This window comes from Cricetulus griseus, chromosome 7 (assembly GCF_003668045.3).
Source record: "Cricetulus griseus strain 17A/GY chromosome 7, alternate assembly CriGri-PICRH-1.0, whole genome shotgun sequence".
NCBI classification, from domain to species: Eukaryota; Metazoa; Chordata; class Mammalia; order Rodentia; family Cricetidae; genus Cricetulus; species Cricetulus griseus.
The window spans coordinates 35,826,669-35,842,848 of record NC_048600.1 but is presented as its reverse complement, the minus strand read 5'-3'; the positions used below and the strand labels follow the sequence as shown (position 1 = coordinate 35,842,848).

General features: G+C 48.4%; 1 protein-coding gene across 1 annotated transcript in view; it reads right to left on the bottom strand.

Moving 5' to 3' along the window:
- LOC103163831 overlaps nt 1-16,180 on the bottom strand; it is a 108,247-nt gene that overhangs the window by 64,152 nt on the left and 27,915 nt on the right. Inside the window, exons 13-21 of the mRNA XM_027424790.2 lie at nt 15,521-15,665; nt 13,604-13,762; nt 13,063-13,187; nt 10,638-10,817; nt 7,780-7,935; nt 6,164-6,348; nt 5,239-5,421; nt 4,933-5,024; nt 367-530 (exon numbers count right to left, since the gene is read on the bottom strand). Coding sequence (XP_027280591.2) covers nt 367-530; nt 4,933-5,024; nt 5,239-5,421; nt 6,164-6,348; nt 7,780-7,935; nt 10,638-10,817; nt 13,063-13,187; nt 13,604-13,762; nt 15,521-15,665 — 1,389 coding nt within the window. The remainder of the gene's footprint in view (nt 1-366; nt 531-4,932; nt 5,025-5,238; nt 5,422-6,163; nt 6,349-7,779; nt 7,936-10,637; nt 10,818-13,062; nt 13,188-13,603; nt 13,763-15,520; nt 15,666-16,180) is intronic.

The window sequence follows — 16,180 nt, the reverse complement described above, 5'->3', positions numbered from 1 at the left end:
GGTACATGAATGACCCTGAAAGAGATATGTGTTTTATGTGGGGTGGTAAGGGACAGGCTACCTTTGATGGCCTGTGAAGAGAGAATACAGAATATGAGGTTACCTGGCATTGGAAGAAAGAGTGTCTCAGGCACAGGAAAGAGCCAGTGCAAAGGTCTGGGCACAGGGATGTGCGTGACACATTGAGTGAGAGTTAAAGCGTGGTGTTAGAAAGAGTCAACACGTGCAGAGGTCCTGCAGCAGAGAGGAGCCAGCTCAAAGCCTCGGAGTCAAAACCCATGTCTTTGTGGCCAAGTTGTTGATGCTGATGTGAATGGGGAGATCCACAGCCAACCGGGAGGGAGGGGAGCATTCCACACTGCCCACCTGGAAATGGAGGGTGTAGGCAGCTTCCAACAGGTACAGCTGCAGTCCCGGGTCTTGCTTCTTCAGAATCAAATCCATGAACACGGGTGCTGAGAGCAGGGAGGGCTGACCAGGCCCTGGCCAGGCCACATTAGTACACAGCTGCCAACCCCAGGCTTGGGACACTACAAAGACAGTTGAGTGACAGTTGCAGTTAGCAGAGCTCAGGCTGTGGGCCCAGCCACCCATGTTGGCATTTCCTTCTGAGAACCAGTGCCATATAGACATTACTCCTGAAAGACAGGCCTGTATAGGCCAGGGCTCCTCAGCCTAAGCACGCTGTTGACATGAGGCCCAGTAATCTTCTGAGACTTTCAAATATATTATGCAGTGTTCTATATCATTCCTGGCCCTTACCAATCAGATGCCAGGAAGTAACATCAATACCAGTTACAGATACCTGCAATTTCACTAGCCATTTCCTTAATTGCTACCCTAGAAGGCAAAAAAAAAAAACAAAAAAAAAAAAAAACAAAAAAAAAACACTGAAAACTACTGATGCAGACTTATTATTTTTAATGATTTGTTTCTCTCTCTCTCTCTCTCTCTCTCTCTCTCTCTCTCTGTGTGTGTGTGTGTGTGTGTGTGTGTGTGTGTGTGTGTGTTTCTGTGTGTGTGAACATGTGAGTGCAGGTACCCCAAAACCCCAGAAGATCCCCTGGAGGTAGAATTACAGGTAGTTGTGAGCTTTCCACTGTAGGTTCTGGGAACCAAACTCCAGTTCTCTGCAACATCAGCAAGTGCTTTTAACCATAGAGCTATTTCTCCAGCCATAGGATGATTCTTTTCGTTTTGTGTGAGACAGGGTTTCACTGTGTAGCCCCGACTGCCCTGGAACTCAGTCTGCAGACTAGATGGCCTCAAACTCACAGAGATCCACCTGCCTCTGCCTCCAGAGTGCTGGGATTAAAGATGTGCACCACCACATCCAGCCCCTGGACCATTTTTTTCTTATAAAATTACTTTTGTTTTAAGCTACACAAACATCTTTCTCTGGAATGTACCAAAATGACTTGCTTGTGGGGTTTATAGTTTGGAATAAACATAGCTAACAAAACAATTTCATTTCTATTGTGCAGAACTGCAATGTAAAAATGACTTGTAGTATGTGTTTTTCAGAAAGCAGGTAATATGCTGAAGGAACGCTACTGCTGAAGTCTACTCGATGGAATGAATGCTCCAACTGGAACGCCTCAGAGTTCTGGGGGATGCCTAGTTTCCACCACAAAGCCACCAGGATTTGATCAGTCTCCTCTAGTTTTATCTAGAATGGTTTGGCAAAGAAAGATTCCACATGTCTTCACGTAAAATGCTTTGATACAATTTGTGTCAATTTCAGAATGGGAGACATAATTTTGATCAATGGCAAGTTCCAGCTCCCTTCATGGCTTGAGGTTCCTTGGCAAAGAAATCTAGGATGCAAGTGGCATACTTCACAATGACTCTGAGGCACTTCTCAATGTCGCCCTTCCATTCCAGACCCAGAACTCTGTTCATGCTACTCACTGAATTGGCATAATTCTGAAAAACTCCAAAAAGATAGGCATAGCATCTAGCCCAGGCATGCATTAGTAAATCCACATCGACCTCCTCCTTTCTCCAGTGGCATGCAAAGCCCTGGCATCTACATCAGCCAAATCTCAATTTCCACTCAAATCCTCCCAACAGTCACCCTGGGCAAGAGAAAGCAATGCCATCTGCAAGTCTAGATGTACCAAGGTGTTGTCTTGACTGGATCTTTTTTTAGATCTTCTCTGTAAAGTCTATTTTCTCTGGTTTCTTTATTCGATACCAGTCCGAGTCCCTTCATGTCCCACAGGTTATTTGCATCAAGCTGGGCTGCTGAGTTTTAGCCCTGAGAGCCTCTTCCTCCAGGTGACCTGTGAGGGCTCCCCTCTGAGCTTCCTCTTCGTGTGTTCCCAGAACTGTACTGTCTTCCCCTGCATTGCTCAACTTTGGTTCTCTTGGTGAGAATGTCGGTGATGATTACGTCATCCACACCTTTAACTGTTATAGCTTTGTGCAAGACAGAAACATTCGAAGATGGATTAAAGCTAGGATAGGGGCTCACTGCTGACCTGGGCCCACTTCTGGATGATATCATGGCTTGAGTGAATCTTAGTTACTTTTCTATTGCTGTGAAGAGACACCATAATCAAGGCAACTTATAAAAAACGTATTTAATTTGGGGGCTCACAGTTCCAGAGTGTTCACAATCATCATGGCAGCAGGTAGGTAGGCATAGTGCTAGAGCAGTAGCTAAGAGCTTACATCCTGATCCACACACTGGAGGCAGAGAGAGGGAGGGAGGGAAGGAGAGAGTGTGGGAGGGAGAGGGAGGGAGAGAGCGAGCACTAACTGGGAATGGTGGGAGCTTTTGAAACCTCAAAGCTAACCTCTGGTAACACACCACCTCCAACAAGGCCACACCTCCTAATCTTTCCTAAACCTTTCCACCAGCCAAGGAATATGCATTCAAATGCAGGAGCCTATGAGGGGATAATTCTTATTAAACCACCACAGAACATGTTCCTCTTCTTGATGGCCAATAAACCAGGCTTGCCAGAGGAATTCTGATGTCATTGCCATTTTTTTAAAGATTTATTTATTTATTATGCATACAGTTTTCTGCCTGCATGTATGCCTGCGGGTCAGAAGAGAGCACCAGATCTCATTATAGATGGTTGTGAGTCAACATGTGGTTGCTATGTATTGAACTCAGGACCTCTGGAAGAGCAGTCAGTGCTCTTAACCTCTGAGCCAGCTCTCCAGCCCCCGTCATTGCCATTTTAAAGAAGAGTCTTTTTATTTCCCTTCTTCTAAGGATCTAAAGAGAGACTTTGTTCTGAAGGTTTCAATCTCCCTAGACCTTTAAAGTAGCAATGTGCTGCCAGGCAATCTCCATCATGTGCCATGCATGCTCCTAGGAACGGTCTAGCCCAGTCAGTCTGCTTGGGCCATCGTCCTGGTAACATCCCCACTTGGCTGAAGTGGAGATTAACAAACTGGCCAAGAAAGGATAGACCCCCACCCCCGATTGGTGGATCCTGAGGGACTCACGTGGCTTTACACAGCAATGTTGTGTAAAGGACTCACTCTGACCCTTTGCAGAGCTCTGTTACATAAGGCAGCTACAGCTGGGTGGAGTGACACACTCCTTTCTCAGCACTCAGGAGGCAGAGGCAGGTAGATCTCTGTGAGTTGCAGGCCAGCCTGGTCTACAACATGGATACACAGAGAAATCCTGTCTTGAAAAAAATCAGCCGTTCCTCCCAAGCATCTTAAGAGGAAGGAAGAGCCAAATCCCATCTGATCCTGGCATCTGAGGCATCGATTACTGTTACTGGAGACCAGGTGCATCCTCTCTGCCCCTGGGAAAATAAGCCTTTGGACTAAGTGCCACAAATCTGTCTTGTACATTCAAGAAATAAAATCACTTTAAATAATTAACTTTAAAAAGAAGGCAGTGGAGGAGGGGGAGGTGGGGGGAAAGGAGGAAGGAAGGCTGGCAAGACAGCCAGTGGGTAAGGGTGCTTGCTGCCAAGCCTGCCAACCAGAGTTCTCTCCCCAGAACATACATGGGAGGAGAGAAGAGACCCCCAAATTGTGCCCCCTACATACATACAAATAAATAATTAAATATGTAACAACTTTTTAAAGAAAGGAAAAAAGCACCTAAGGAAAAAAGATAAAGGATAAGAAAAGAAAAGAAAAAAAGAAAGCAAGTGCCTTAGAAACACTCTGTCTCTAGTCACTAATCCTGTCTCCTCCTCCACATTACTCAAAAACAAAATCAGGATGAGGAGTTTGAGGTCATCCTTGGCTACATAGCATTGAGGACTAGCCCAGGCTGTCTCAAAAAACAATAAATATGACTGGGGATGTAGCTCAGTTGTATAACAGTCAATGCTGTCACCTTGACAGGATATAGAGTCTTGTAGGGGCAAGTCTGGGCTATAAGGTATTGTTTAGATTAGGTTAGCCTCTGGGCATGTCTGTGAGGGGTTTTCCAGGTTAGGTTAATGAGGGAGGGGAGGCCCACCCTAATGTGTGTCTAGGACTGAATCAAAAGGCGATGGAGAACCAAGCAGCAGCATTCATCCCTGCCTGTGTCCTGACTACAGGTGCAACACTGCCAGTTGGATTCTGCTCCTCCTGGGGCCACGCCTTCACCTCCTGTGGCCACGCCTTCCCCACTGTGTAAAAAATTATCCCCTGAAGATGTGAGCTGGAATAAACCCTTTTCCCTTAAGCAGTTTTTGGAGGCAGGAGGATCGTAAGATCTGCTGCTCATAAGTTTGAGGCCAGCCTAGGCTACATAAGACCTTGTCTCAAACAAACAAAAGTTTAGCAGACACCTTTGTGCATGAGCATTCCAAAGTGGCTGGGTTTCCTCAGGGTGCAATTCTAGAAGCCAGGTTGCTAGGATACTAAATATCAGTGACACAGATACTTTTGGAGAGTAACTTGGAGGTCATTCCCTCTGCACCCAGGGCACCCATCTCAGGCTGAGAACCAGTTGCCTACCTTTCTCCTGGGTACAGGACTGGGACTCAGAGAAGCTGTGACCTTCACTTAGGTTCTTCACACTGTCCCCAGTGACAAGATACAGCCTGGAGCTAGTGGAAGAGGATGAGTCTGACATATTGTCTTTGTGCACCTGCAGGCCACTCCCTGCAGTCCCTCCCCTGAGCAGGCCCCACCCACCCCATCTCTTCCCATAAGTAGTTTAATCCCCCAACCCCCAACCCCCCAACACCTCAGTCCTCCACCCCCCCCACTCCCTTTGAAGGCTCTGCCCACTCCCAGTTCTCCTGGTGGTGAAGGCCCCACCTGAAGCTGAGCAGTTCCACCGAGTCCTCTGGGGCATTCAGATGCACTTTGAGGTCCTGACCCTTCCTAGCTTGGATCCCACCATCTAGGCTGGCGGTGCCACGGACACGGGTCAACCATCTCAGCCCAGCCTGCCCCAGGGTCCCTTCAGTGCCCATTTGAGCAGAGACCTGAAGGAGGGCACTGAGAGAGAAAGAACAAGGTCTGTTGCCTGCACCATCTGGCCCACCTGCCAGCTGCCATCCAGCCCTCACTGTCACCAGCCCATTGTACAGATGGAGACACTGAGCCTCTGAAGGGCAGAACTGCCATGGCCGGGGGTCAGGACACAGCCAGGATGCTTGAGCCCCACTTCTAAGCCCTACTTTATCCCCACCCCATACCTCCACCCACGGCATACAATTGGTAGAGAGTGTGATATCTGTGCTTCAGTCACACCCAAAACTCCTCACAGACAGCTTGGCTGGGTGGTGGGGCAGATGGCCCAGAAGTGAGACCATGACTTACATGCATTCGGTTCCTCCCCTTCCATGCCACATGGCCTGGTCCTGTGACAGCCTCACTTGAATTCTTTTCCTTACCAACAGTGGGACTAAAAAAAGGGCCCGCCCTCCTTGCTCCATGACCACTAGGGTTGGTGAGCTTAGGTTTGGCTCCTCCTTGGAAGGCAGAATGTAGTGATTCTGACTAAAGACCCTGTGGCCTGACTCTGCTGTGCAGCCCTGAACATACAGCTTCACCTCTCTGGGCCTGTCTTCTTAGATGTAAAGGGACCTCATAGCCCAAGAAAGCCTCAGTTGCTTGCTTTAGCCAACAGCAGGTTGACAGGCAGGCTGCAGAATGAGTACCTCTCCACAGCATGTATGATGCCCAGTACCCCACATCCTCAAGCCCCTACTCACCCCAACTTGGAGAAATCTATTACCTGGGCTTGATGTGACCACTCAGGGAGAAATCTGAGAGTTGCTGGAAGTCAGCCACTGCTTGGGCATGGATGCTGACTGTAGCCAAGGCATGTAGAGTGAGCCTGGCTGGAATGCCAGACATGGTAGGAAAGGAGAGTTCCCCTACAGCCAGACTCAGCCTCCGGGTCACCTGTACCTCCTGCCCCTGTGGCCAGAGAACCATAGCAACAGCCCACAGCCATGGCTAAGGACAGGTGACCTTAGCATGAAGTACAGTATGCCCACTTATCCTCCAAATACATTTCATTTCAGAGATACAGATGGGGAAAATGAGACTAGGGACATGAATGGTTTGCCCAAGGCCACATAGCTAGCAGGAGTAGGGCCATGCGGGAAATACAATGGTCTGTTTATTGATCAAAGGTGAGCTAGACTGGACGGGGGGGGGGCCCGTAGGGGAGACACAGGGGATGGGGGGATGGGACAGTATCAGGCCAACCAGTAACACATCATTCAGTGAGTCCTAAACAGACCTGGGCCCCTCTGAAAGAAACATGTTGTTTGTATTTAACATCTCTGTTTGAAGACTCGGGTATGGCTCAGTACAGAGTGCTTGCCTAGCATGCATGAGGCCCTGCACCCCACCCCCAGCACTTGAAAAGATAAAAAGAGATAAATATCTCCATGTCTGAAGCAGGAGTCAAGACTACGGGCGAGACCCATAACAGGCCCAAAGTGGGAAGTGGTGTGTGAGGGAGGCCTTGTGCTCAGGTATGGCCCTAAATTTCATGTCCCAGGGTCAAAGGGGCAGGAGACAGATGTTGGGGATAGAGGGGAGGGGCAGGGGTAGGAACCAGGTCAGAGAACTGTAATCAGAGGCAGACGGACTGGGATAGGGACAGGACAAAGACAAGAGGCAGGGTGCAATGTTGCAGAATATTAATTAAAGATGTGTTACATTTCTTTATGCTGTGGAACATTTGTTTTAATGATGCAAAGATGTGTTGCATTCTTTTATGTTATATTTATTTACCTCTGTGAAGCTGTGTTACTTTGCCTGTCTAAAACACCTGATTGGTCTAATAAAGAGCTGAATGGCCAATAGTTAGGCAGGAGAAAGTCTAGGTGGGGCTGGCAGGCAGAAAGAATAAATAGGAGGAGAAATCTGTGGGGAGGAAAGATCTAGGATCAAGAGAAAGAGGAGGACTTCAGGGCCAGCCACATAGCCAGACACAGAATAAAAAGGAAAGAAAGGGTATACAGAAATAGAGAAAGGTAAAAGCCCAGAGGCAAAGGGTAGACAGGATAATTAAGAAAAGCTGGCTAGAAAAAAGCCAGGCTAAAGCTGGACATTCATAAGAAAGAATAAGTCTCCATGTGATTTATTTGGGAGCTGGGTGGTGGTCTCCCAAAGAGCCAGAGTAAAAAACAAACAAACAAACAAACAAAAAACCCAACCAACTACAGCTCAGGACTGGAGGCAGAGCATGAGGCAGGGCCTAGGTCTGGGGACAGAAGATGAAGAAAGGGGAAAGTGACAGGGAATGGAGGGTGGGGAGTAGAGACAGAATGCAGGAGTCATGGGAGAGGGGTCACAGGCAGGGATTGGACAGGGACAGTGGGGAGAGGACAGTACCTTGAGAAGCTTGATGGCGAGTTCAACCAGGGGCAGAGACCAGCGTCTTCTGTGGCCCCCCAGAGGCCCGCAGTCCAGGAAGCTCAGCTCATGCCCAAACACTTTGACACTCAGCTGGCAGCTTGGTGTCTGTCTTGCCCTAGACCGGTGGGCTACCTGAGAAGAACCCAGAATGAAAACAGAGAAACTTAGGGTGAACAAGGCAAAACTTCTGGAAGAGGAGGGAGGGTGGGCTGTTAGAAAGGTCAGGGGCATGCGGGGCCCAGCTCACCAAACACACCACACATGTTCTTTGACATGCATGGTAGTGCCCATGCCCAGTGCAGACATGTCTTCCTAGGGTAGGTGTGTACACGAAGCTAGCTTGGATGAGCTGCGATGAGCCAGCTGTGAACTGTAGCTGCTTTTCCCTGGTTCCCCCTTCAACAACCCTGCTTGGATCCAGACACCTGAGCCTCACTCTGGTGCATGATGGTGTCCTACTCCCTCATCGTTTTCCATGCTATGGTGTGGACTTTATTTCTAACATTTGAAAGTTAGGAGATTTTATATAAAATCCAAACACATGGCTTCTGTGAAGACAGAAATATTAGTGTGTCTACCCATCCCTCAGTAAGGGATGACCAGAACCAAGAGAAGATACCAGTGTAGTGGATGACTGTTCTGTGCACCACAGTCCCTACCTTCCCTGTTGTCTTGCCAATAAGGAGATGGAGTATCTGTCGTTACTCTTTGTCTTAGCCAAATACTTCTTGGGATGTAAGTATGAAACATGAGAAGATAACAGGCTATGGAGACTGAATTCTAAGACAAAAATGTTTGTTTTGTTTTGTTAAACAGAGTCCCAAGTCGCCCAGACAGGCTCCAACCCACAATGAGGCTGAGGCTTGCCTAAAAATCCCTCCACATTCTAAGTGCTCAGGTTACAGGCACATGCCACCATGCCCAGCTAAAGAAAAAAAAAAAAAAGGTGTTTATTACTAACCCACCTGGGCTTTGGGCTAACATCTGGTCTATGTATAAACATGTCAGTACACACCCAAGCCACCCACGTTGCTGGCTCTCAGATGTACACAGAAGTGGCATTTTACAAGAGCAAATGCTGGAGGCAGAGAGAGTGCCCATCATGGTCCCCACTCTCCAGAATGCACATGAAAGCCTGTGCCGGGAGTCTCTGCTAAGATAATAACCAGCAATGGGACCGGATCACTCAGCTGAAGACAGGCTTCCAACTTCAAGGCACATGTGGCATAAGCACAACTTTTCATTTTATCTTTTGATAGGATCCCATGTAACCCAGGCTGTCCTCAAACTTGCTGTATAGCTAAGAATGACTCTGAACTCCTGAGTCTCCTGCCTCTATCTACTGAGTGCTATGATTGCCACCACGTCTGGTTTCATGTGGCACTGGGGATCCAGCGTGCACTGGAGAGGTGGGGGCAGGAGGTTGTCAGTGTAAGGCCAGCCTGGGCTACATGGTGAGATTTTTTTAACTCAAATAAAATAAAACATTTTTTTTTAAAACACCACAGGGACTTGAGAGATGGCTCAGTCAATAAAGCACTTGTCATGAGCCCAAAGAACTGAGTTTGGGTTCCCACTACTCAAGAAAAACATAAGGCAAGCATATTAACAGTACAGTCAAGAGAACACCTGGGGCCAGCCACTCTAGTGGAATGGGGGTAAGCTCCAGGGGCAATGAGAAACTTGTATCCCCAAAAATAAGGTAGAGGGACTGGAGAAATGCCTTAGCAGCTAAGGGCACTGGCTGCTCTTGCAGAAGATCCAAGTTTAGTTTCCAGCCACCACGTGGAGACCAACAGTTCCAAGGGATTTAACGCCCTATTCTGATCTTTATGGCTACTGAATACACATGGTGCACACACATACATACAGGCAAACACTCAAATATAAAATAAAAAAATTTAAAAAGGTATAGACTTGGTGGAAGAAGATACTCAAGATCAACACATGTACACACAAAAATATTCACATCCGCATACATACTGTACATGTACACACATGTATGCACACACATACAAACATGCAAGCACATGCATGTACACACAAACATATACACATGCACATACATGTACATGCATGCACACACACACACACACACACACACACACACACACACACACACACACACATCGCAGAAAAGCAAAGAAAACCCCAAACTAAACAACAAAACCATTCTCACTAAAAGAGACTAAAAAGACATACCATAAACTGTGAGATAGCATATAGGGTCATCTGCTTTTTGGTGAGAGTGATGCCAGTACTCTCAGATCAGTGTGTGTGTGTGTGTGTGTGTGTGTGTGTGTGTGTGTGTGTGCGTGCGCGCGCGCGCGCACACACGCACGCGCGCACTCACGCGCGCACTCACGTGTGCACACATCCACTCATGTTCTCCACTTTATTCTTTGAGGCAGAGTCTCTCAGTGAAGCTGGAGCATCCTGGTTGGGCAAGGCCGTCAAGCACCTGTCTCACTACCCCAGCACTGGGGTTGTAGGTGGATGCCTCTGCACCAGCTTTACAAAGCTAATTTTAAAAAGCAGGAGTCAATTGGCACCGTCAGAAGTTAGGTCAGGGGTTACCTTGGTTAGAGATGGGCGCTAACTAGAAGGGAGTGTGGAGGGTTCCCTGGGGTATCGGCCTCACTGGTACACAGAAGTGGACACATATCCAGATAGGGCTTTGGAACTTTTCCATGTAGAGGTTACACTTAGACAAACACCTTTTCAGCACCAGGCAGGCCTAGCCAGCAGGTGTCCAGAAGGGATGCATGGGCAGCTACAGTCTTTCCAGGAACCCAGGTGGGGGATGGGGGTGGTCAGCACATCAGATTTATTACCTTCTCCTGGAGGTTCTTCATCCTTCTGGATCTTTCTCCCGCACAGTCAGAGCCGTCCAGGCCTGGCTCTGGTCCTGTGTTCCCTGGCTCAGCCTCTTTCTTCCCTTCCTGCCTCCAGAAGGATTTACTGCCCAGCACACTGTGGATGATATCTTCAGCATTTTCCAGCTGGAGTCCCAGCTGGAGAGAGAAACCAGAGGCTCACAAATGAGGAAGCCAGTCACACAGGTAGTCAAGGGCTGTGGGACTGGGAACAGGGCCCTGGGAGGCTAGCCTGGAGCATTCAGGGCTCCCAGGCCCAGGAAACAGGGCTTTGAAAATTTCAGGCAAAATTTCCTTTGGACTCTTTGGCAGCTTCAAATGCCACCTCTTCTGGGCAGTCCTCCCTCTCACATCTGCATCCCAGCTTGCTTTCTCTCTTTTATTTTAAAATATTGATTTATCGTCATGGGTGCGGCATATGGGTTTCAAGCACACAGCAACTAGGTAACACCCAGACCCTGTTGTGGAATCCCCTTGAGGGGCATGGGGACTCAGAAATTACCCATGAAGCATCTACTAGCCTGGATGATTCCCGGATGAATCCTTCCTCTGACTGTCCTCCCATATGTCATCCCCTTGTTGACTCACCCCTCCCTCCACTCTGTTCCTCTCTGTGCCCCCACCCCTCCCTCCTCTCTGTTCCTCTATGCGCTCCTACCCCTCCCTCAGCTCTGTTCCTTGTGAACACCACTCTTCCTCTTCTGGACCTTTGCACTCAGTAGCAGAACTCTGACTTCAGTTCTGCAGAGGTCCACCTGACTGAACTTAGAGTCACCATCCATGGAAACACACCCTGGGTCCATTCATAAGGTGTTTACAAAGAGCTAGAGCAAGAAAGACCCACTCTGAACGTGCTGCATTCTGTGGACTGGAGTCTGATCTGAATAAAAAGGAGAAAGTCAGCCAGTGATACGGTCCAGCAGATAAGGGGCTTGCAGCCAGTGCTAATGATATGAGTTCTATCCTCAAACTTGACTTCCTCCCTCCACATGCACATCGTGGTGCCCATATGCCGCACCCATGACGATAAATCAATATTTTAAAATAAAAGAGAGAAAGCAAGCTGTGCATCAGCACATGTGTACATTTACACGTGTGTGCACAAATAATACACATTCATTATGTGCTTCCCAACTGTGAATGCAATGTGGCCGGCCACCTCACACTCCTGCTGCCACCATACCTTCCCACTATAATGCACCGTACTATCGAATTGAACCAAAATAAACTCTTCTTTCCTTCAGCTGATTTTGCCACGAATCTTGTCATGGCAACAAGAAATTTACTACAATATCCATCCTTCCAGGCTCAGCTCAAACCTCATGCTCCCAATAAACAGTTTACTTTCAGACATTTCCCTCTGTTGTAAGATACTGTTCAGAACACAGCCCGCCATATTCATGAGACCAGCTCACAAATGGTCACTACTGAACTTGTGGATGGTTGATCCCTCATGGAAGGAGTGAAGAGAGTCATCACTCCTCCCAGCCAGTTATATGCAATTCTGTCCCAACTGCATGTGGCCTCTTGGCCTTAGAGAGGGACTAGAGTATACAGGCTAAGAAGGCTAGGGACAGGGGTTCCATCTATGCTGTCATGAAGAGCCATCATCCACCAGGTGCAAAACTTCCAGCATGGCTGCTCTGTAACTAAGCTTAATGAATTCATTGGTTCCTCAGAGCAAACGCTGGTGAATTCACACTTTGGTTTGTCATTCAGACTTTAGATGGAGGAGGTAGAAATTTCTTAATACTTTCCCGCCCACGGAGAACATTTCATAATAGTCTCTCAGAATGGAAAGTACCAGGAGAGCGGGGACCATGCCTTAATTGTTCATCACCATGTATCTAGAGCCGAGCACATTGCTTGGTACAGTGTCAGCTAGAAGAGGGATATTTCTCAATGGAGGGTAGGTAGATAGGTGGATAAATGTAGATGGGTGGGTAGGTGGATAAAATGTGGATGGATGAGTGGATGGAGACAGATGGAAGATGGGAATACAAATTGATGGATGAGTGAATATGAGTGATAGATGGATAGATAAATGGGGAAGGGAATGGATGAGTGGCTGGAATAGAAGAATAGATGGATGGATCAGAGATATGGATGGAAAGATAGATGGATGAGTGGGATGTATGGATGGATGGATGAGAGGGTGGATAATGAGAGGGGTGAGCTAGATGGAAGGATGCTTGGGTAACATGTGTGGACAGATTTATGGCTGTATCCATGGGCAGGCTACATGGGTCAAAAAATGATAGATAGAATGAATGTTGAACAACAGAATCAGGGGACAGGTGGACAGATGAATGGACAGATGGGATCACTCCTTGCCCTGTCTCCAGGACAGGCCCTAGGAAAACCACAAGCCCAGCGCTCTTACCTCCAACAAGTTGAAGGCCCAGCCAGCAACATGGACAGTGAGGTTTACTGTGGCAGAACAAGGGAGAAAAGATCTGGGGCAGAAGAGAAGGGTCCTCTCCAGGTTGCCTCCCAGGCTGCCAGATGCTAAGAGAAAAAAGAGGAACTAGAAAGAGGCTATACCCACAGTGTGTGCTGTCCCAGGGGAGGGTTAAGCATCATCTCCTCCACCTGATGAAGGCTGAGGGAGACGCCAGAGCACCCCTCCATACCCTACACTCCCCAGGATGGCTGAGGTGGTTCAGGTACCTCAGTTACAAGACTCCCTCAGCTTCCCCCACTGCCCACATGGAGACCTAACACAGGCCCTTGTGCAGCATGGTAAGTGCTTCCCCTGCACTCCAGCCCTCTACTTTTTGGGACAGGTTCTCACTATGTTGTCCAGGCTGACCCTGAACATGTTCCATGTCACCCAGGCAAGGGAAAGAGTATCCTTAGTCGCTGCATTCTTGGAGATTGGAGTTCTGGGGTCCCCAGGCCCTGTGGCCCCAGGTGAGCCGTACTTGAGTGGAAGGTGACATCAGAGTAAGATGAGTGTTTCCAGGTTTCCACCTGGAACTGCTGACTGAGGATGTCCTCAGGGAGGGAGTCCCGAAGGTCACGTTTCAGGGGATCATCTGTCTCCAGCAGCTGCAGGATGTGGCTCCACACAAAGGAGCCCACTGGGACAGAGTGGCAGCAACAGGCACACAGTTAGCCACTGGCCAGGACTCTCGGGCTCAGCCCCCGCCTGCCACATCCCCATGCCAGGGCTGCTCAGAACCCTGCAGCCTGAAGGTAACAGGAGTAGGATCCAGCCCGTGTACGGATCCTAACAAGCTTCCTTGAAGGCAAAGGAAAAGTAAGAAGTGGGACACCTCGGCTTGAAAGTCAGACCCAAGTCAGAACCCTACCTAGTTCAGTTGCAGGGATGCAAGCTGTGTTACCGCAAGATGTCAATGCCACCTCTCTCTACCTCATCTGTGAAATGGGGTTATCAAGCTGCATTTCAAATCCTCAATCTACACAGAGCCTTTTAAAACCTTGTGTATAAGCAGGTATACATGTATGTGCATGTATGTGGAGACCGGGAGACAGCTGCAGATGTTTCTTGGGCACCATCCATGTTGTTTGTTTGGGGGCAAGGTTTCTCACTTTTCTCAGCACTGATTACAAACATGTGATGACATACTCTGTCTATGTGGGCTCTGGAGATCAAAGCCAGGTCCTTGCATTTACTCAGCAGGTGCATTATTGGCTGAGTCACCCCCAGGCCTCACTTATGTGACTTCTGAGTGCACTGGGGATGTTCACTCTAGCTCCGAGCCTCGTGTTCCTCATCTGTGAAATGAAGTAACATTTCTCAAGAGGCTATTGGCAAAGGTCAGTCAAGGCCAGAACCAGAACCAGAGAGTCAAATTATCTCAGAACAAAGGGGTGATGTGTGGTCCCTGATGGAGACCCTGCCAGGGTCCTGCAGGGTAAGGTGAAATGGGTGCATGAGTAGGCAAGGGTCCATAGGGATATCGCCTAATGGGAACCCTGGCATAAGATAATGTAAGCTCCCAGAAGGTGCAGCTAGAAGTTTCCCAAAGATCTGGCCATGGGACAGGCCTGACTTTTCGGGCCCACTGGGCAGCATGCAGCCTGGCATCTGCAGCTCCTGGGACACACAGGCAAGGAAGGGTTGTGCCAGGCTTGGAACCCAGATGCTAACATGCTATGCATTGCATAAATTTTTAAATTGTTCTTAAATTTTAATTGAAGTGCAGGTTGAAGCCAGGCCTTTCATATGTTAGGCAAGTGGTCTCTACCACTGAGCCCCAGCCCTACTCCTAGCCCCGCCCTCAGTCGCAGCCTTTGTTCTTTGAAAACAGGGCCATGGTATGAAGTCCAAGCTGGCCTGGAACTCATGATTCTTCTGCCTCATCACCTCTAGTGCAAGAATTACAGATGTGCACCATCATAGCTGGCCCGTTGTTACTGGGTTTGTGTTTTTCTTTGGTCAGCTGAACTTATCTCTTATATTCATACCCCAAGTTCATGAACTATGTTCAGAGTTTCCATTTAAACGGAACTCACTGATTGTCAAAGGGACCCAAGATTTGAAGCCACCATCTCTGTCTTAGTGGTTCTCTCTTCCTTGAATCAGGGTTTTCTGTAGACCAGGCTGGCCCTGTGTGTCTCTCACAGAACTGCTGTGCATCTGGCCAGAGTTGAGCAGACCTTGGTGAGATTCAAGGAAGCTGAGGACCTGAGAGAAGGGACTTTTCCCTAGTTATCCATGAGCAGGATGGGGACTGTGGCTGCCATGTGGGGAACACACTGGGTCGATTATCTAGTATGACTAGAGAAGTAAAGGGTGAAGGAACTCCAACCACACTGCCCCACCCCAAGAGACACACAGCCCCATCCGTAACACCCCATTCTGTCCTACTCACCCTGGGTGGACCGCTCAGTTGCCTGTGTGTGCTGCACCTGGGCAAACACCTCCTCACTGGGGCACCTCATCAGAGCCAGGTAGGCATTGATACGGAGCTCTGTGTCCTCCTCAGGAGCTTGGTACAGGCGAGACAGCACTGACCTCTGGTTTGGGAAAGACATCCATCATTCAGCACTCAACCCCACAGTGCCCCTGTCCCTACAGTTGACCCTGTGACGCCACCAGCTTCCTTGATGTCTCTACCATAAGCAATTTACCCAGCACACTGTCACCTGTGGCCCTACTGTGGGATGTAGTGGAACCATCTCTATTCCCCAGACCTTTTATCCTAGAGTCTGGTCAGTTCTCATGCATACCAATACATAACAGATGTACATGGATGCATTCCAATAAAGCTTTATTTACAAAACAACATAAACATAGAATATAAATGTCTTGGTGCTCTCAGGCCCAGTCCTAAGGAAGCCACCTCTAGACTCTATGACTGTCCATCAACCCTTCCTGACTTCCCTCTTGGTGTAGCCATGTGGTCACCCATTAGTATGTACTTTAGCATGTACTTTCTGAGCACCTACTATGTACTTGATAGATGACTGATCCAGCCCCCATGCACTTGACACTCAGGTTCTAGAGCAAGGAGTGTTTGTATTTGAGATAT